Source organism: Simochromis diagramma, unplaced genomic scaffold (genome assembly GCF_900408965.1).
Source record: "Simochromis diagramma unplaced genomic scaffold, fSimDia1.1 OVJJ01000304.1, whole genome shotgun sequence".
NCBI classification, from domain to species: domain Eukaryota; kingdom Metazoa; phylum Chordata; class Actinopteri; order Cichliformes; family Cichlidae; genus Simochromis; species Simochromis diagramma.
In genome coordinates this window covers 7,501,023-7,522,266 of record NW_024387030.1, presented here as the reverse complement: position 1 = coordinate 7,522,266, position 21,244 = coordinate 7,501,023, and the positions used below count along the sequence as shown (strand labels likewise).

Below are 21,244 nucleotides of genomic sequence, written 5' to 3'. Positions count from 1 at the left end.
CAATTCTCATAACAATAGAAAAGTCCAAGGAACTCAGTGAAAATAAGAAAGAAAATTACATAGAAGAGGCAAAGGTATTTCGGAACCACTTCAAAATAACTGCATATTCCAAGATTTCACTTCAAACAGCTGTACGTAATCGCCAAGGACTGGAGGAAGACCAAAATTGTCATCCTCAGATGAGAAAAAAATTGGTTAAGATGTTAGAAACAACCCAAGAAGTACCTGGGCTCATGCCTGCCATGAACTGGAAACTGTTGAAACACAGTGTCACGGTCCACAGCGAAGACAGTTTTACATATCTGTAGACGGAGAGGGTGCTGAAAGACGCAGCTACTCCAAAATCAACACCTTCAAGCTTGACTGAAATGTGAAGCTGACCACATGAACAAGTCAAATGCCTTCTGGAGAAAAAAAATGGATTGTCAGGCAAGAGAAAGCCTGACCGATTTGGCCACAATTACAAGAGGTATGTTTGGAGGAGCAGAGGTGAGACTTTCAAATATAAAAACACTGTAGGGTACCAAATGTAAATGATGGTTATTATGTAATTTTCTTCTTCCTGCTCCTTTTCACACATGGTTATAGTGCTTTATTGATAGAAAGTGTGGTTGGTTTGTTTGATTTGTTGTACCAAGTGTGAAATAAATAAATAAATGAAATGGTGGTTCATTCTCTGGAGCTGTTTTGCTGTCAGTTGAACTAGTTCATTTCACATAGTGCAAAGAACTAGGCCTACCTCCACATTCTTCTACTTCACCTCAACTCAAAAGCTAGACACAGAAAAAGCAGGCTAAAATTAAACTTCTGGAACGGCCTTCCCAAAGTAAACCTCAGTCCTGCTGGAAATTTGTGAACTATGCTTAAAAGCGGGGTTGGTGTGAGGAAATCAACAAATTTCATTGCACTAATTCTACCAAAAACAGTGATCAAATATCTTGCCAGAAGCTTGTTGATAGCTAGCAGAAAAGTATGGCTAAGGTGCAACTTTGTTTAACAAAGATCATTAAAGATGCTGTACAATAATTCCACCCTGGAACAATTCCACAACTACTTAATTTATTCTGGGCTCTGAGTTAGACTACAGTATGTATTTTGATTTTTAATAATGCTGGCTGCCTGAGGTGGAGCAAACTTATGTATATGAAATGAAAGTTAAATCCAGTTAATCCTGTCTGCGGAGGGGGGAAAAAAAAACTACACAAATGAATTTGGATTACTGATTTACTGACTTATCTTGGCTTTGTGGTCAAATGTTGAAATGAGCTTCCTTTGAAGGGTGTCTGGGCTCTCCCTTTGAGGCAAGGTGGGGAGCTTGTTCATTTACAAGAGCAGAACTTCTACTGTTCCACAATGAAGGACGTCAGTTGAATTGGTTTGGAGACTAGATTAGGATGCCCCCTCCTGGACCTGGATGGCTCTTTGGTGGTGCGTTTAGGGCATGGACCTCAAGACCAAGGACAAGCTGAGAAATAACCCAAATATGCACATATGTTTCTCTGCTGGCTTGGAAACACCAGCATTATAATATGCTTTTAAGACACAGAGTTAAAAAAATGCTACATACAAACAGTACAGACATTTTAATAAACATTAAAATATACAGGTGGTATAGTCACAGGACAAACAGACCCATTTTTCTGTGGATCTGACTGGATTTAAAGAACTGGGGGGGGGGATCCTTAAGCTGATTTATATGAGATTTCAATATCTGTACAGCATTACAAACAGGGCTTAAGCACTGTATTCCTTTCTGCACCATACATATAATTGTATGTCAGTCACTTGAGTCATCTTGTTCTCATTCGCTGTCATTGCTGTCACTGTCTGAATACGCCCCCAACAGGCTGAGGGATGATGACCCATTTTGTGTGGTGACGGGTTTAGAAGCGTCTGTCGTCGCTGGCTTTGAATCTGAAAAACAAGACAAACAAAGACTGTGTCTCACAATGAAGAAAAAGCTAACTTTTGATTAAAGATGTGAACAAGTACCAACACGAAGGACATAGTTTGGTGAGAGAAAAACAAAAGTCAAGTACAAAATGCCAGAGACTTCAAATAAAAGAGGCCAAAGTGTGCAGGATACCGATGTGTTACCTGTCTGTGAGATAGGAGCAGCAGTTTCCGTTACTGAACTGGGTTTGCTCACAGTCATTGCTGGTTTCTTTCGGACAATCAGTGAACCTAATGCTCCTTTACCACCCAGCGTCCCGACACTCCTCTCCCATCCACCTCTCCCCTCCAGCTGACTCCCTGAAAAGGAGAGAAACACGCCCAAGCTTTGGCCGCAACACTATTTTCTCATATTACTTGTATCCGTATTAAAGCTGAGCAGTGAAGTCTCGGCCTACTGCACACCTCAGACAGAAGATAGTAATGAAAACAGAACATCATATTTAACATTTAACGAAAACCCAATCACCTTCGTCTTACGTTTGTTAGCAACCAGCTGATGGACTTTAGGAAATTCTTCATTCATGACTAGCTGCTCAGAATTTTCTTCATACTGACAATGACAGGCAGCATGCTCAACCTGTTTTTACTACATGCCAGCGTGAATAGTCTTGCTGAAATATGCAAAGCTCTCCCAGAAAGACACGGTCTGGATGGAAGAATATGTTGCTCACTCTAAAACCTTTTCAGCATTGTTGCTTTTCACTTTGCCTCAGTCAATTTTAAGCTAGGTTTGGGCCACAGAAGATGGCCATATTTCTGGATCACGTTCACATGTGTCATGAGAGGTCTGTGTTAGGTGACTGGGTTTATGAAAACCCAGCTCAATATATTGATCTCCAGACTCTAAATTATAAAATGAAAATCATAGTTCTTTATTCAAACTTTGAAACATTGGAGGTAAAACAGGAAAATGAAGAGGCAGTCACTGAAACCTTGAGGATTATGACTAAATAATCTTGACAGATATTTAGATATGTCACATGTGGGTGGCTATACAGACCTCTGCCTCTGTTGGTTTGTCAGCAGTGAGGATGTCTGTTGGTTTGTCTGAGCTGGACTTGTTTGACTGTTTGCTGCTGCTCTCTTCTTCTGTTTCTGAATCAGAGTCAGACTCTCTGAGTCTTTTCACCAGAGCACGATCCAACATCTCCCTGTTGAACAAAGCACAGTGTAATTTAAAATTTCCACATATACATCTAACTATGTATTAGATATTATAGCAAAAAACATTTTTCAATTAAATATGAAACATGCTTGAAATTGTTCAAAAAAAAAAAAAAAAAAAAAAATCAGACCATTTTTCTGAGCATGCACAACTCACTTCATTTCACGCTCATCCTCCTCTTTCTCCCGTTCCCGCTCCCTCTTCTCCATCTCTCTGTACTGGTCGATCATTCCCTCAAAGTCCACCAGAGCCTGTCTCTGATTCAGCTCCTTCAACTCCTGCAGGTTCTCCAAAACCTCCATCTCTAACTTTGAATCCTTTGTGCGGTTCTCCAGCACCTGGTCGAGGATTGGGAAACCATTCATTCTGTGTTTCATGTGCCAATTTAAGTAAGAACAGAGGATGACTTTTAAAACACTAACCTTCATGGGGTTGTTCAGTTCCTCTTCTTCCCTCTCCTGCTGGATTCTCTTCTCCTCCTCCTCAATGAGTTTCTCTGCCTGGAAGTTTCGCGTTGCGCCGTGCTCCATGGCGTAGTCTGTGTTCTCCGGGTCAGTCTATGACATCATCATAAGATATAGCATTGTCAACGGGTATTTTATGCCCAATATAAGTGATATCTCTGAGATATCTCTTGCAACTTCGATGATCAGATCATTCACACTTACCTTAAATGTAATTTCAGCAAGACAGCGGGTACATTTGATGTAGAAACGAAAGATAGGCAGTCCCATGTAGGTCTCATTCTGAACGGTCTCTTTGCGTGCATTGAACTTCTTCCCCTTGTAAATGTACTCACCGCATGTTTTACACCTGCAAAGTAGAAGAAATGATGACACTGTAGTGACAGGAGTAATTTAGAGAAGCCAAAAAAAGGTCCTATAAGTGAGCAGCAACCCTGTTTTACTGCAAATAAGCCATATATCCAATGAATAGACTTACATTCATATAAACCAAACCAACCAAGATTCCTGCTTTGACAGTTAGAAATAACCTTAACACTGTACTCTTAAGTCACTAAAAAGCAGAAATATATATGTTAAGGCCATGACTAAACTGGACCTGGAAGTCTCTATTTGGAAAGAAAGCTCTAAAACAGCTCTACCTTCTCCAACAACTTGAAAAATACAATGTTTGTGTCATATAGTCATTCCAAGAGCATGATATACGCTCATTTTTTCTGAAACTGGAAAAAATGTTAAAAGATTATTATTATGTGCTGGATGAAGGTCATTTACCAGAGTTATTAAGAACAGTAGATGTTACTTTTTTAAACACATCCCACTGTTTAAAATCCTATTTGTTAAAGCTCTGAAACTGATGTGAACCGAAGTATGCAAACAGTCATGAGGTCCCAGGTTACTAATGTTATAAAGGCTAACAGTGGCTGTGTCTGAGTGGGTGAATGTGATCTAAAGATTGTTTTGCATGTTCATTAAAAGCCCAAAATTACCATGACAGTCATGCCTATGATGAGTGTATATGTCTGACCACAACTGTTGGTACCAGTCCATTCATAACGCTGCAGGGGGCGTTTTTGTTCGCCTTCTCGCATGTTGTTTGGTTGTGTATTCATAACAGCATCCTTTACAACATTAGCTGCATTTCATTGTAAGAAAGTTTAACTTCAGAAGTGTAACCAGGAAACAACTTCTTAGATATACGTGGGTAAGACAAGCATACCTCATATTAAATGGAGCCATCAATCTGACCACATACTGACGATCTTTGGGGAGCTTTAGCTTCGGGATTTTGGACGGATCGAAATCCGGAGGGTAGTATTTCTGTGGATAGCAAAACACATAGGTTAGCTTACAAACTTGTAGCCACTAGACTAATAATGTCTAATTTTATTACAATATAGTCTTGATACACAATATCGTAGTAACAGTAGTTGAAAAAGCAACGCTACCTACCAGCTTTTAGTTAAATTAAACAGAAACTATAAAAAACGCCACACTTAGCTTCAATGCTAACGCCAACCTGCTCTGGTCCTATAGTATTTTTAATAACAGCAGTGAAGTACCAGTTTTAGAGTTCATATACTTACATTCAATACTTTTCTTTCAGACATTTTTGCTGTTGCTGTTACCCAGACGTACAGAAAAAAACGCTGGAAAGTCGCAACACCTCTTGTAAACTGCAAGATAAGCTTCCGGTTGCTTGTTCAATTGCTTCCCTCCTCCAAATTGCGCTCGCCCCCGCGCGGTAAAAGTGAGAAACAACAGCAACAACAAAATATTTTAACAATGGACATTGAATACATTTATTATAAAAAAAAAATCATTGTCAAGGGAAATACATGTATAACGACTTGAATTACTTGGATTTTTACAGTTCTCTCCTTCAAAAACCCCCCAAATCCCTTTATCCCATGCCATTCTACCTGAATGACTCATATAAGCTTTATATATTGAACAGGGCCCTCAGGTGCTGTCTGCTGTGTCTTTTATTTCCAACATAGTGAAAGGGATCATGACCAGCATGGTAAATGGGGTAAAACGATTTGTCAGTGATATGGGGGTCAGTAATATGGTTTGGTGTGTAAACAGAAGCCTGACAGCCTCACACATTCATTCCCATTACTCTTGGGAGGGTAAGGGGAGGGTTAAGGTTATTCCTACAAAAGGAAATTGTATCTTGATTACATATTGGCCTCTGTGTTGGTCAGCCTGTCTGATTTAAACTTTGCAGAACAGCAGTGACATCAGAAGGGCAGATCGTTAAATAAGAATAAGATATGAATAAAGTTTGACTTTAAGATTAAGGACTTTTGTTTCTGCTATTATTACTATTTTTTAAAGACAAAGAATTGAATTAAAATGAGACAACACAATTTATTGACTGAAAAGGTATAGATGGAAGCATTAAATTTTTTAGAACTACCCTTTTAGGGTCTACTTTCTGAATGAGAGCACATTTATTAGACTTCACCAATAGCAAACTTGAAAGAAAAATAATAAATTACACCAAAACAGATATTTTGTTTGCACATACTGACCCTTATCATCAAGATAACTGTGGCCACGAGTGTGCTATCCCATTAATATTGTAAATTCCTAACCTTTTCATTGGTAATCTGTAATTTATAGTGTCAAATGCAAGTCATAAAATATCCCCAGTGGATTCCTTGTTGTGCATTTTACGCAGTAAATTGTATTTTTCAGTGAAATTATCAGGGCTTTGCAAAACACCACTTTCAAAAATTGGAAACAATTCTGTTGTTGTCTTTTTTGTTGTTTTATTATTTCGATAACTGTGCAATCAAAATGCAGATTAGCTGTTTTACTTGATTTCTCACTCTGATTCTGACACATCAATGTGACGCATCAGTGAGTCAGATATGTGATTAACCAAAAAGGCCACAGAAACAGGTGAAAAAAAATGTGATTTGTTGGGAATTCAATGGGATCAGTTAACTGAAATTGATTGGAAGACTGGGATAAAAAGTTTTAGATAAAGGAGTTTGATTACTCTTTGGTTTCATCATCACTTTCACAAATTTTAATGTCTCACATCGACGTTTGGTTTTCATCTTCTCTTATCGCTTCCTGTTAAAGATGCAAAGGTGCCGAGCAGTGTCATCCATGTCAAAGTTTCCATGAATATTTCAAAGACTGGCTGATGTCAGCAGCACTTGCAAAGAGCCTATAAAGACAGTTTCTGTGGACAAAAGACATCCATCCTCCACACTCCAAAGAAGCGTTTGTCTACTGGAAAAGAGCTCCACCCGCTGAAGAGAAGGACTCCTCCTTTATGTGTCTGAACACAATGGTCAGTGCGCGGACTCTCCTCCTCGCGGTCACCTGCTGCTACGCCTACCTGTACCTCGTTCGCGCAGAGGACTCCTCACTGGAGACGCGCTCACTGGATTTCACCCTGAAAACTCAACAAGAGAAAGACTTGGTGAGAGCTTTTGTTGGGGATGTGGGTTAAGTCGATTTAATTTGTATAAAGAAGGATGTTGATTTTTTTTTCTGTATTTAGGGTATTTAAATTATTTGAACAACAATTTTCTTAAAAACAAAGTCCATAGTAAACGTTTTTTGATAATATGACTTTTTATCCCCCCCTGTGCAGATTGACGCATTGCAAGAAGTTCTGGAGAAGCTGAGGAGCAAAGAGATGCCCTTGGAGAAAAAGCATGGATGGTTACCTTCGGTAAGCAGACAAATGGGAAATAAAACAGCACGAAACCTGTTAGATTTCCGGACAACGAATTAATTCGCAGAAGAGAGTATTTCATTTTCTTATTTAAGATTCTCTGAATTTACAACAGTCAGAAAAAAAATGAGGATTTTTAGACGTTTGTTTTTATCTAATCAAGATTTTAAAATTCTATAAATCGCAAACAATTTACAATGTTTTGTCTACAGTGTACTAATTTTATGTTACCCTTTCAGTGTGACGCAGGGGAGCCGTGCGCCGTGCGTAAAGGCGCGCGTATTGGCACGCTGTGTAGCTGTCCACGGGGGACTACTTGTAACTTCTATGTTCTGAAATGTTTGTGATGAGGAAAAAAAAGATAACAGAAGTACAAGAAATAACGAAAGAGTTCAGGGCTGATAAAAAAAGATGAATGTGAGAAATGACAGGAAGGTCTGCTTCTACTGTTCAATACATTTGTGATAGAAAATAAAATGCTGTAGAATGTGACTTTTTTTTGCCTTTATAAACATTGACTGTTATGAATAAGGGTTTTTGTGAGTCTGTCGTTTTAATTTTTATTTCTCTCGTCCGTGCTAATTATTGTGTCACATCATTGTGTTAATCATTGCGGCATCTTGTGGAAGACTTTTTTTGGTCATAATATTTTACTATATTTATTTATTTTCCCCTGATTGTTGGAAATACCGCACAGTTAGTTTATAAATAGATTTGTAAGATGAAAATACCAATAAATGAACTTGAATTCAAGGGTCTGTAGAGTGTTACTGCTGCACCTCTGCGGTAATAATATTGCATGGGATATTATAAAATCTACATGGAAGTAATTTACAATGGGATCGGCGATTAATAAAAATATATATTGATCCCTTTGCCACGTGTGATCAATAATTCAGCCTCTTCCTGCCCATTCACTGATGCGCGGCTGAATTCCAGCACAGCAGCTGTCATCCCTGTAATAAAAGGCGCTGTCAGGCTTTTTCAATGACATCACATAGAAGCGCAATTTTCCAACATGGCGTCCAGCCGGGTGCTGGAGAGGGAGGTCCAGGAGGAGCCGAAGCGCGCTGCTACCGCAAACCTCGACTTTTGCCTCCATAAATACTCCCTGCTCATCATAATCGGACGGACCGCTCGCCTCAGGCAGACGGAACACATCAGCAGGGAGATAGAGCGAGGTAGGTTTATTTCAGCCCGCGTCCAATAGCTGCTGTGTGCCATTTTGCTTTTTCCTATACAATTGTATTACAAAAAAAAAACAGCTTCCTGCAAGTTCTTCTTGCCCAAATCATCACTTGCGGTGATATACTGAGCACACTGCAGTTTTTTAATGCAATTTTTCCCCACCGTACTGACCGAGGATGCGTCATCTGGCGACACTCCACCATCAGCATCACCCCCTCATCCCTCCGGACACATTATAATTAAAAGCTGTCTGGAGTGGGTGCTTTGCCTTTCGCCTCAGTTTTAGTTTTTAGTTATGTAAGGACAAGCTTTGAGGGAAATGTTGCGCCGGGGATTTTCAGTCCACACACAGCCACTTGTAAGCGATGTCCCATTAACCTTTGTGCATTTATGCACAGCTGTAATTGTGGATGCTGCAGACCAGACAGTGCGTACTCATAACGATCCATTACAGTCTATGTTTTATTGCTTTGCTGTTTTGCAGCTGTAGACATTTTATGGAAGCCAGCATGTGTAGCAGACAGTTCATGTAAAACAGGATAGATAGGGAAATTAAAGAGAAACCACGAGGACAGACACAGATAGAAAAACAGACTGACTCATATTCCTGCACTGTAGCTAACTGGGCCAATTAACATTTCATTACATTCTGGTGAAAGCTATGTACTTCAAAAATGTCATCAACTTTTCATGAACTGAACAAACAGCCCAGTTTTTTGAATGTACATCTGTAGCTAAAGATTATGTGTTCATCGGTTAATCATAAAAATAATAATTTAACAACTGTTTGTCCTACAGATTGGGAAAATCGTCTGCTATAGTGTCCTCCAGCTTTTCAGTCTTCATCATGTGTCTTTAGCAGTCTAAAAGCCAACCACATTCAGCTGACTGTCACGTGTTTCAAAGAAAAACCTCAAAATTCTCCTCACTTGTCTGCTAAAAACAGCAAATACATTTAAATGTACAATATAAGATGGTACATTCTGTTTTTAATGTGTATAATTAGCTGAAAGGAAATGCTACAGACTCTTTATCGTGTTTATATGACAGATTGCAAGATACAATGATACTCGTTGTACTATGTTAAAAAGAGAGAGCAGATTTGGTTGAATGCATTAAATATTGAAATAAAATATACTATGGGATAGCTACAATTATATATAGTATATATATATAATATTTTGCGAATACTTGGACATGTGTAGGCTTTTATCACATTGCACCATGTGACAGTATAGCCTCTAACTTTCTTGCTGTCAGGTATTCGGTCATGGGATGTGGACTTAAAATCCTGTAACCTGAACCTCTACCTCCAAGAATTCCTCTCCCATCACACGGCATCTTTCAAGGGTGCAGGTAAGATTTAAGTCATCTTTCTTGCCAAACTCTTTGGCCCTACTGGGGAAACTCCCATTGCCATGGCAATATTTCAGCTCAGCCAATCTGGGGTCACTAAGGAAGGAAGGAAGGAAAGTGGACAAGCAGTCAGACAGGGCGATTGTTGAGCATGGGTGGGCCCACTACACAGAAAACAATAGAAACCTGCAGCCAAGTTTTGCCACCTCTCGTTCTCTCTGTATGGTTGGCAATTAAGGACAGCTGAGCACAGGAAAAAAGACAGACAAAAAGAATTAAACAGTTGTGTCACAGCTGATCCGTGTAAAGTGAAGTGATGAAAATGGTCAAGAGCAGACATTTGTCTATCCAGAGAGGTTGCCTGCACTGTAGTATAGCTTCCATAATAAGATCTACTACAGAAATGAATAGTGTGAGGCATGCATTTATTTAATTTCTTGTCCAAAAGTTAGACAACAATCAATAGCAATCACTTGCATTCAGTGTCAAAACTATGTATCTTGCTATAATACTAACAATCCTGCCTCCTGAGCCCTCACATTTACCAGAGTGGTGAATCAGCATGTTGAGGTTTTACATTAACCACCAGTGGAGACTCCAGGAAGTCACTGCTCCCAGCCTTCACATGTTATGGCACATATGTGACACTATTTTCCAATTTTTACATGTGTTACAGAAATATTAGTCATTTTCCCATTTCCAGTCTTTATGCTAAGCTAAGTTGGGGGGCGATCGTGGCTCAAGAGTTGGGAGTTCGCCTTGTAATTGGAAGGTTGCCGGTTCGAGCCCCGGCTCAGACAGTCTCAGTCGTTGTGTCCTTGGGCAAGACACTTCACCCGTTGCTTACTGGTGGTGGTCAGAGGGCCCGGTGGCACCAGTGTCCGGCAGCCTCACCTCTGTCAGTGCGCCCCAGAGTGGCTGTGGCTACATTGTAGCTTGCCATCACCAGTGTGTGAATGGGTGGATGACTGGATATGTAAAGCGCTTTGGGGTCCTTAGGGAGTAGTAAAGCACTATATAAATACAGGCCATTTACCATTTAAGTTAGCCAGATGGTGTTTGTAGTTTCATTTTTTAGTGTACAGAAACAGAGATATATGTCTAATTATTGTCAAGGAAAGGAAAAGACATATTCTCCCAGAATTTTAAATGTTTGGTTGAATTATGCAAAATGTCATGTAGGGAAAACAGCCCTTTCTGTTTCCCTTTGTGTAAAAAGACTGAGAAACATTTGTTCATATTTGGGTCATGAAATTCCAGTCGGCTAAGTACGCCTCTGTATTCTTAGCTGTTCACCCAGTCCAGCCTCTCAGACTGGATGTCCTTCTCAGATTGAGGAAACTTGGCATCTCTTCCTCAGACAATCCTTCTGACTCAGCTGTTCCACTTTTCTTACTTCCTCTTTTTCACCCAGTGAGTCAATCACCCGTCCGATTAGCCCAGTTCACTTTCTCCTCTTTGAGCTCTTCTCCTATTTGCTTCCAGTCTGTCACTCAATGCTCGGACCTGTCGGCTTATCTCCCTCTTGTTTGCATCCCTGTTGCTGTCTGTTTGTCCTTCTCTTTATATCTCTTCTTATTTTTCTCTCTGCCTCTTCAGGGCATAAGTGTCTACGTCACTGTACCAGAGTGTTGGACACTCAGGTGGTGATCAGTCCATCTCAGGAACAGGTTCATTCAGAGGTGAGGGGATAAATTCTCGGGGGGCAGCTGACAAAATGATGCTGTGTTAAAATGATTCAGTTATTCAGAAATAAGTTGAATATAATAATTTCCCAAATGTATGAATTGTTGTTTTATTGCCATCACTATGTTAAAGCAGGTGCAACAGGAGTTTATACATGTACATTATTTTCATTAGGCTGTAGATGGCTTGAATAACTATGCAAAATTACAACATTATTATCTCAAATACTTCCACACTATAACTGGGCTACTGTATGTAGTATAATATGTATAATATGCAACATCTCAAAGCAAGGTGCAATATACCAAAACACGCACCCTCTTCCCCCAAACTTTAAACACTATTCCCCTGTTTTCACGTGGGATCCAGATTTGTTGAGCTTTCTGTGAAAAACGCTAACCTCGTATGTCACCTCGTGTTCATATCAAAAGCACCGGCATGCTCTAAAACACAATTAACTCAAATCATCACTGCCAGAACCCAATTAGCACACAATTTGTCATGTGGAAGCACAGACAGTCCAACACGTTCGCACACCAGTCAGTAGATAAAAGGGCCATGTGGCAGTTCACTGGTTTTGGAACATTTCCCCGGCTGTCTGGCCGTGGCTGTTATTGACTATTTCTGGCCTAACACAGACCAGAGAGGGGATGTTGGGGCTCAATCAATTACATTTTCTTCCATGCACAAAAGTTTGCCTCTCCGTCATATTGAGAAATACCTGGCTATTATGATAATATACTGCATTTCTGAAAATCTGTTGAATATTTTTTGCGGTGCATTTACGTTTTGCTCTAAATTTCAAACTGACCGAAGTCATAACTGCACACTGATGAAGACCATTGTGCAGTTATGCATGTGTCTTCAGAGGAACCTAACCTAACCTAATATAACAGCTCTGTCATAGCAGGGCACGGACATGTTACCTTTGTTATGTTTTTGCACGATTGTGACCTAAACGCAAGACTCCAAAAATAAAAATAACCATGTAGTAGATTGTGCATAAAGTTAAAAAAGTACAAAGAATTCAAAGTGGCAACAAATTCAAATCCAAGATTTCAATTCACAACATTGCGCTGCATTTAGATGATCAGTGATAAACACTATCAGCGTTTAAAATGTGGTGGCTGATTGGTCTATACTCAATATACACATTTTTTTGCATGGTAAAAATGAGGCCTGTAGCTACTTATTTACTTTGTTATGGAGTAATCCTGAAATGTAATCACAAAACAGCTAAACAAGGGTGTGACATCTTTGTGACATGTGTGACATTTGATGTAGAGATCTGTGCAAATGTCTTGAGAGACCCTTCATTTCTTTATAATTTGCTTCCAAGGAACCAAACTGTCTTATAGTTAAAAAAAACAAAACTAGTCTTGAGCAATAGTTCTCCAGGATTTCTGAAGCTCTTATACAGTTTGTCTTTTTGACATTGACATTGCCTTTTCACTCATTTTTGGTCCAGTCCTTGTACCTGTTCCTTTCTTAAAGAAATTACAAGAAAGCCTGCCTAAGAGTATTTCATGCATTTTCACAGTACTGTTTACTATTCTTTGATTTTTCCATCTATATTTTTACATTTATCTTCACTGCTTTTCTATTGACTTTCGATTAGGCCTGATTTTTTCCATCTCTGTTCCCTGGTCAGGTGTTTGCGTTCCTGTCCAGAGAATCGGCTCATAAGCTGCTGATCTTGGCTGGCCTGAGTGAGGAGGAAAGCGGAGACGTGCTTTTTAACAGAGGACTGTTTTCACCATACCAACTGAAACAAATCTTAACAGAACAGGTATACACCTAACCACAAAGTTGCAATTATAATTCTGAATGCACAAACTTGCCACACCTTGAAGCCCAAATGACCGGAACACTGCATATAGACAATATTAGAATATGTTAAGGGTACACGCTTAAAAACAAGCATCATGTTTTCAAGCACACACAGAGGTTTTAAAATTATACATGTAACAATAGTACAGTTTTAAAGTAAACCTTTATTACCACCTACAAATCCAGGCTTAATTCAGAGCAGTGACTAATGATTATCTTCTCGTATTACTGATCATTCTTTCAGTTTCAGGGTCAGAAAATTGTTAAGAGTTCCTGGACTGTGGTCTTGAAAAATGATCTTTTAATAAATAGTGCAAAACTCTTAAAATTTGCAGTGAAGGGTAAACATCAAGTTCTCACAACAGTGAAGTTTGACCTAACATCCAAATGATGCTTTAAAAACGGGGCTGTAATGTATTATTGAGGATGATCCTGATATTGAGAGTTTATAAAGATCCCAACCAACATTTAGTATCTTCTCATTTTTTATAAAAATCATAATCACATAATATGATCAGCATTTAAAATGACCATCCCATAAATTTGCCTGTTTAATAAATGTGAGGAGCTATCCACTGACATGACTAAGATATAGCTTTGAGTGACTTTACTGTAAATTGTGAAGGATAAAATTAAAAATTGTATATATAATGCTGGGAACTTGTCTCTCTTCAGTTTTTTGACCAGGAGAGCTCTGCCTCCTCACTTCCACCCAGCAGGATCCATCTGACCCTCAGTTGTCCCAACATTGGCCAGTGGAGAAAGACTCTTGTGGAAAACCAGCCCCTGCAAGGTCCTTTCAGTCTCTGCATCAATCCCCCAGAGGTGCTGCCTGCGATGGAGGCTCTGGGGAAATTCACGTCACTCATCTCTTGCACCATTTGTCCTTCTTCCCCCTTTGACCTGCTGCCGCCTCCTACCACTGTGGGTTTCCTCAAGCTGTCCCGCCCCTGCTGTTACGTATTCCCTGCTGGCCGTGGTGATTGTGCCTTCTTTGCCGTTAACGGGTTTACGGTGCTGGTAGACGGAGGCTCGGACTCTCAGGCCTGCTTCTGGAAGCTGGTCCGCCACCTCGACAGAGTTGATGCTGTTTTGTTGACGCATGTCGGGACAGAGAACCTCCCTGGTGTCGTCTCCTTCCTGGAGAGGAAGGTGGCTGAGCAGGAGCTGAGAACTGACGTCATAGGTAGCATAACAGGGGATAATGAGAAAATTATGCTCTCTTTATTTGTTTCATTTTCTGAAATAACACATTGTGGCTCTCTTTCTTTCTTTATACTGCTCCACAGAGGACTCGTGTAAGAGGCTCATCTCTCCAGAGCTTGGGGTTGTGTTCTTTAATGCCCCCAGCAGGTTGCAGGTGGAACAACAGCCCTGTGAGTGCTGCAATAAAACAACAATAGAGTAAAAAGTGAAAAAATAACCAAACTGTTAATATCAGCTATCAATCATTTTTCTGATAAATGCATTTATATTAATATCATTTGTTCATTTATTTACTTTCTGTTTTGTTTTGCACTAAGCAATCAGTGTAATGTTCAAGCACCAACAACATCTACTTGTGCATGTTATCTCATGACATTTTTAACTGCTAAAAACAATGATATGACTGATTGGTTATACAAGTTATCATTATTCTCCTGTCAGGTGTGGACAATGTACTGAAGAGCACCCAGCAGGCTGCTCTAACCCTACAGCTGTTAAAGAAGTTAGACATCAGACCGCAACCAATGTTTCGACCGCAAGGAGTCCCCTTTGAGCCCTTAACCCTTTTCCAAAAGATGGGAGTGGGACAGCTGGATTTATACATACTAAACCCAGGCAAAAACAACCAGGAATACCAGACATTCATGCAAAATTGGCCTGATGGAGTATCATCAGCATCTAAATCCCAAACTCTCCCTCTCACCGCCCTCACCTCTGTGTGTGCTCTGCTTGTGTGGCATCCAGCGTGTCCTCAAGAGAAGGTGGTCAGGGTGCTTTTCCCTGGCATTACCCCACAGGCAAAGCTGCTGCAGGGGCTGGAAAAGCTAAAGGGGCTGGCCTTTCTCCAGAAACCCACAGTGACAATGGGAGACTTAGAGAAACTAGGAGAAGAGAAAAAGACCAAGAGGACAGAGAGCCAGGACAGTGTCAAGTCACAAGGAAAGGAGGGAACACACAAACAAAGGAAAGAGCGTGGAGATGGTAAAGATGCATCTTTAAAGGAAAAAGGAAAAGCATTAAATGGAACTGGCATGATGGATACTGATAAAACCAAAATAAAAGAGACAGGCATAAAGGATAAAGCAGCAGAGAAGAATACTTCCAAAAAAGGAGGAGGAAAGGATGGGAAAAAAGAGGAGAAGGCTGACAACAAAGAAGGGAGCATAGCTAGAAAGAACAGTCAGAGCAAGAAGGATGGTGTTCCCTCCAAATTAAAGAACGAAAATAAAACTAAGCTCAAAAAAGAAGCAAAGAATGACTCTAAAATAGGAGAGAAGAAAGCAAAAAAGCTACCAGGAAAGGAAGCAAATGATAGCAAGAAGCTGCATGTCAACAGTGCACTGCCAAATAATGACTCAGCCACATCTGACACTAGAGCTGTGCCAGAAATCCTTGATCCAGAGTGCACTGTTACTGAGCAGGAAAATAAAAAAATGGACCCCGAGGAAAATCCCTGTGGCTCCAAAATGTCTACCCCTGAAGATATGACAGCTGATTTTCTTAAGCTGAGGGAGGAAATCGAACGAGAAGAGGCACAGGTGGAAACGGTAGATAAGCAGAAAAGCAGTGATCCAGAAAATGAAAAGAGCCTAGGAGGCCTGAGCCAAGAAGACACTTGTAATGAAACAGCTGACAGATCAGTAGAAAAAGCAGCAGGTAGTGGAGGGAGTGGTGATAATGGAGTGCAACATATGCCTGGAAGTGGTGAGAGAGCTGATACAGACTTGCAGAAAAGCCTTGTAGACCAGCCTGGAAATGCTACAAAACCTGCAAAGGTTGTAGGATTTCCATCTCCTTTGAACAAGGCACCAAAGAATGAGCGTACAGTCCAGTTAGACTTAACTCCAACTGAGTACACGCTTCTTGATGGGGCTTTGAAATATAGTCCACCCTCGCGATCCTCTCCAGAGAACCAGGCTCCTGTCAGCCCCGACGAGGAGACTGTAGAACCAGCATCCCCCGACTCACGGCCCAACAGCGCAGGCCACACTCCTTACTGTTTGTCCCCAGACGATGTTTGGTGCAACAGGTCTGCTCTTAGCCGGCTACAAGCCCAGGGTAGCCTAGATTCTGCTGATGTTAACCAGCCAAATGGGTCATCCAGGCAAAGTGAGGCGCAGCTATGCCATCCTAAAAGCACTCCAGAGAACCCCACACATCCCAGAGAGAAGCATTTAAGTTTTCTTCCTTTGGGGACACTTAAGGAAGTTTCTTCAGACCCGTCTCCCTCTGTTGCCACCACCACTACACACTCCATGCCAGCAGAGGTGAGCTCACCTCAGTCCACAGAGGTAGATGAGTCATTGTCCATGTCCTTTGAGCAGGGACCAACCACTGGGAGCCAGAGAGAGGGCGATGACAGCGTTTATCATTCTCACTCCAATGGCAGCCACTATGCAGGAATGTCTTTACAAATGAAGAAGCCTCTCAAATCTTTAGGTCAGAGTTCAGAGGCAGCACGACCTTTGGCTCCCAGCACACTTCATTTCGAGGCTTCAGGTCATGATGTAGACCTGTGTTTGGTTTCTCCCTGTGAGTTTAAACATTTTAAACAGCCCGACTCCGGCTCAGGCACCAGCGAGGCCTCCAGAGGAGCCTTTACTCCGCATCATCACGGCAACAACAATAACAACACCAATGACACGTCACCCAGTGACTCAAACGCCCCTGTCTGCACTGAGGACTGCCCGTCCACCACTGCTGATGGAGCTCTGGACTCGGATGAGGATGAGTCATGTAGCGAGCCTTCTAATTCTCCACAAAACATCCTAACCCATCAGGCTCTGCCGCCAGACCCTCTTCCAGCACCTCTCAGGGACAGTCCACCTCTGCCTCCACATCCTGACGCCTCCATGCCAGTTCCCCAGTTTGACTCAGATGTTCATGGCAAGAGAGCAAAAGCCACGGGCATGCGAGGAAAAAAAATCGCAGGGGTGAGTTTGTCTCGTGAGCAGAAACACATGCCTGTGTTAAGACCACGTATGAGTTTTATTGTGGCTTCAGGTGGATTGTGGTATTTCTAAGCTGAAGACAGGTTGAACTTTTTTGTTGTGTTGTCACACACTTAATGAAAGAGGTCCGAACAATTACTGAATTTTTCTTGTCTGCTAGATTGAAGGCAAAATATGTGATTTATGAAAATATATGAAAGATTAATTATACTATCAGCGCAACTCATTGGTTTTGGCCACAGGTTAAAGCCTGTGTCTTTATTTTAGAAGAGTAAAAATGATCATTATATGAATGGCTGCTTCAACATATCTGACATTTTGATATAATACAAAATGTTTTCTGTTACTTCATAAAACCCATCAAAATACTCAAAGTGGACCTTTTGACTCATGTTATTTTTATTTGTAAAGTGTAACCTAATTATTACTTTAAAATTTTGGGCCATAAAATTGTCTAAATCATAATCTATTTAAACAAAATCTACCACTGAACTTTGTATTACATTTGATCTTTTTTGTGATCAGGTCATTGAGGCCTCCCAAAAATCAGGCTCAGGGAAAAGCAGGACAGGGAGCCAAAGTGGAGTCACAAAAGGAAGCGTCTCTTTAGCTCGTACCCCCTCCACCAGCACTCGATCAGCGCCAGCAAAATCCTCGTCCAGTCCAGGTATGAGCTGTGAAGTGGGATTTTTTTTCTCTTACCCTGCGTAATTTAAGGGCAACATCAACATTTAAGTGTTGTGTCTCGGTATGAGCGCTATTAGGCTGTAATTTCTCCTCTCCTTTCGGCCACAGGCTCTAAGGCTACCTCTTCTGGGGAAGTCAGTGTGTATGTGGACCTGGCTTATACCCCCTCTGGAGCCTCCTCTCCCACAGTGAGTGTGGACTTCTTCAAGTGTGTTCGCTCTTCTTGCTACATCATCAGCGGTGACAGCCCGGAGCGGGAGGAACTAATGAGGCAAACCCTGGATGCTCTGCTGGATGGAAAGATATCATGGCCAGACTCTATGCAGGTAGAAACATTATACAGTAGATTATTATGTAAGTGTTTTTCCCCCAAAATGAGAAAATGTAAAATGCAATCACAGAGATCATTTCCATGAAAATTGGGCTGTTACTGAATCCCAAACCACACTCTGTAGATCCCTCCAAATGCTAAAATCATCAGCTATTACTGAATGGCTAAAGGCGGCCTTTTGTATTTCTCCAGGTAACAGTGATCCCTACCTTCGAATCGGTGTCGATGCAGGAGTGGTACCAGCAGACCTTGGACAAACAGCGTGAACTAGGAATCACCGTCCTGGGATCTAACAGCACCGTTGCCATGCAGGATGAAACTTTCCCCGCCTGCAAAATAGAGTTCTGAGACAAACTAGGATCTGCAGCCTGGAGGATGGAAGGTGGATCTGGGCTAAATTAAACTGTGACATTAAGGTAGAGAGCTTGAGCACTGATGGAGTGACAGAATAGGAAGTTAGAAACAAATATTACAGAAAAAAGTGCAACTCTTTCTGCACGTTCACGACTGAGTAGATAACGATATGAGGCTTTTGCCTCACTCTTCCTGGTATAACACTTCCTTTAGGGTGTTGTTGCACCGAGGGGCCCTTAGATCTCTTCCCTCCGGGGGTAATGCATGACTTCACTGACCCATGACCCTATGCAAAACAGGAGAGGAGGTCATACTGGCTGCAAGAGAAGCATGTCAGCCTGCATAAATGTAGATTTACATGAAAGCTGATGCTATAGATTACTGAAAATAATGTACACGGGGTTAATGGCACTTTGTGTAGGCTTGCACTGAAACGTGATCGTAGTTTGTGCTGTGTACCTGGGCCCGTTTTGCTGCTTTTAGCATTAACAGCTTTCTAACAACATTTATCCATATTACATGCAACTGGTGAAAGTGTGCAAACTATTAATTATGAAAGCCGTGCATTTGTTTATTTTTCTTTTAATTAGATTTATTTGATCATTCATTTCTCAATGAGAGTCCAACAACAAATATTCATATTGAGTGGTAAAGCATTTTGTTCTGAGCACTGTAAGTACATGTGATGTTTGCTGCGCTTGTGTTTTAACTGCTTTAAAAAAGTATTACGCCACATTGGTGGCAGTGTCAACTGTGCTGAGCAAACAGACTCTTAGAAATACTGAAAATGACAATTACTGACTCTGAGATTACTGAAAATGAGTGTGCAAATCTGCCAGAAGGGATTAGAGTACCAGATTAAATTTAACAGCATTACAGCAATCGTGATATTAATATTAGTCCTGCAATTGTAATCAGTTAAAATGCTTATGATCATAAGCGTGTGAGGCTCAGACTTGTTAATATGTATTTGGATTGTGGATATGATCACACGGTCTGTTGTAGAGAGGCTTGCCAGAGTGTAAATAAGAATTACTTAACAATCAGATTGTATTTAAACAGTGAAGACATCCCAAAGGTGAAAAGCACCCCCCCCCCCCCCCCCACCCTAATACTGAACAGTTTTAATAAAGTAGACTACAGTACACAGGGCACTTTGTTTAATATAGTGACAAAATTCTTTTCATTTAAAATTTTTATTTCTTGTTCATTTTGAAAATAGTTTTAAAAAAGCCAAAACAAAACAAAGGGAAAATAAAGAACATATTCAATGCATATCTAGATTATAATTATTATAACTGAGACATTAAATCCAATCTGGCTACACGTAAATGCGCAATTTATCACTTTTGAAGGTAAATATTTAAATGCAGCTCTACCCTCAAGGAAATTGTTCTTGAAAAAAAAAAAGATTCTAAACTAATTAAATCAATTGTACAGACGTTACAAAAGGCCAAAGAAATTGCAAGGGAAGTGCAAAGTACAAGGAAATGTGTCCAAAGTACCGTCAGTGCAGTCTCTTAATAGTAAGTGTTGATTTTTTATTGCATCTGCACATCATAAAAACCGGTGTAGTCACAGTGACAGGTCCTTCTTTTACTTGAGCCCAGACTAGATATCCACGAATCAATGGAGGGATGTGTAAGAAATCATCAGTGCTCTCTGTTCCTGTCACATGAATGTGCATGTGGAATGCAGAGTTTGATTAATACCAAAGCAAATGATCACAAAGACACAACGACCCATTTTGCTTTTTAAATCCACGTTTTTTTTTCAATTGTTTAAAGACGCTATAAAAACTAGTCATAAGTTCTTATTATACTTGAGAAAAAAAGGATTTATGTCTCGTCACTCATCCCAATAATGTTACAATGATGTCCAGTGCTAATTTATAACAACTCATGACTGCCTTTTTTCTGCAAAATGGCGCCAGTTTGAGGTTTTAAACGATTGACTACTTGAACCTGCAAGTGAATTGTAACTATGTGTATGTGTCCTGCATGTATAAAATATGTACTGTATGTTGTTGTTCATTCATGATATTCATGAAGCAAGAGAGCAAAGCACTGTGGGAGACAGGGCAGAGCAAGGTGTTGTGAGCAATGGGAAAGTGTCACTTTGTAATTGTCTGTAAGAACATACAATAACAATGTCAAATGTGTGGGTTGTAGGGCAGTGAGCAATGTATGAATAAAGAATGTGCATCACCATTCAAAGGTCTGCTGAGAGTTGCCCTGTGGATGTTGAATCAAATTATCATAATCTTGCAACACAATAGAACAAATTACCCACTTTTACTTATTGTAGCTACATTTTAATTAATTTTATATTTCTGGAAATGCTTTGGATGGTGTTACATACTTAGGATTA

General features: G+C 40.5%; 3 protein-coding genes across 3 annotated transcripts; 2 read left to right on the top strand and 1 right to left on the bottom strand.

The window, feature by feature from the left end:
• The first annotated feature begins 229 nt into the window (after positions 1-229).
• LOC120739709 (cocaine- and amphetamine-regulated transcript protein-like) lies at positions 230-8,104 on the top strand. The gene is made up of 4 exons (XM_040041586.1): positions 230-469; positions 6,682-7,027; positions 7,202-7,282; positions 7,525-8,104. Exons 2-4 carry the CDS (start codon positions 6,878-6,880, stop codon positions 7,630-7,632), a joined length of 339 nt encoding a protein of 112 aa, XP_039897520.1. The 5' UTR covers positions 230-469; positions 6,682-6,877; the 3' UTR covers positions 7,633-8,104.
• yju2 (YJU2 splicing factor homolog) lies at positions 1,569-5,297 on the bottom strand. Its single transcript, XM_040041574.1, has 8 exons — positions 5,172-5,297; positions 4,805-4,905; positions 3,790-3,934; positions 3,544-3,678; positions 3,278-3,459; positions 2,957-3,107; positions 2,098-2,253; positions 1,569-1,914 (listed from the first exon to the last, which is right to left on the bottom strand). Exons 1-7 carry the CDS (start codon positions 5,193-5,195, stop codon positions 2,185-2,187), a joined length of 807 nt encoding a protein of 268 aa, XP_039897508.1. The 5' UTR covers positions 5,196-5,297; the 3' UTR covers positions 1,569-1,914; positions 2,098-2,184.
• Positions 8,105-8,257: 153 nt separating the features above from the next.
• LOC120739679 (microtubule-associated protein 1S-like) lies at positions 8,258-21,084 on the top strand. The gene is made up of 10 exons (XM_040041556.1): positions 8,258-8,466; positions 9,734-9,829; positions 11,429-11,511; positions 13,167-13,304; positions 14,021-14,531; positions 14,635-14,721; positions 14,993-17,484; positions 18,028-18,169; positions 18,298-18,515; positions 18,713-21,084. The coding sequence occupies exons 1-10, from the start codon at positions 8,304-8,306 to the stop codon at positions 18,866-18,868; spliced, it is 4,086 nt and encodes a 1,361-aa protein (XP_039897490.1). The 5' UTR covers positions 8,258-8,303; the 3' UTR covers positions 18,869-21,084.
• Positions 21,085-21,244: the final 160 nt, after the last annotated feature.

Excerpts from the sequence above, each read along its gene's own strand:
- yju2 (XM_040041574.1), bottom strand. The coding sequence starts at position 5,195 with ATGTCTGAAAGAAAAGTATTGAAT. Across the intron at positions 3,108-3,277 it reads GAGGATGAGCGTGAAATGAA|GGAGATGTTGGATCGTGCTC; the intron begins GTGAGTTGTGCA and ends TTTGTTCAACAG. Across the intron at positions 2,254-2,956 it reads ACAAACCAACAGAGGCAGAG|GGAGTCAGCTGGAGGGGAGA; the intron begins GTCTGTATAGCC and ends TCTCCTTTTCAG.
- LOC120739709 (XM_040041586.1), top strand. The coding sequence starts at position 6,878 with ATGTGTCTGAACACAATGGTCAGTGCGCGGACTCTCCTCCTCGCGGTC. Across the intron at positions 7,028-7,201 it reads CTCAACAAGAGAAAGACTTG|ATTGACGCATTGCAAGAAGT; the intron begins GTGAGAGCTTTT and ends CCCCCTGTGCAG. Across the intron at positions 7,283-7,524 it reads AGCATGGATGGTTACCTTCG|TGTGACGCAGGGGAGCCGTG; the intron begins GTAAGCAGACAA and ends TTACCCTTTCAG.
- LOC120739679 (XM_040041556.1), top strand. The coding sequence starts at position 8,304 with ATGGCGTCCAGCCGGGTGCTGGAGAGGGAGGTCCAGGAGGAGCCGAAG. Across the intron at positions 11,512-13,166 it reads AGGAACAGGTTCATTCAGAG|GTGTTTGCGTTCCTGTCCAG; the intron begins GTGAGGGGATAA and ends TTCCCTGGTCAG. Across the intron at positions 14,532-14,634 it reads GCTGAGAACTGACGTCATAG|AGGACTCGTGTAAGAGGCTC; the intron begins GTAGCATAACAG and ends ACTGCTCCACAG.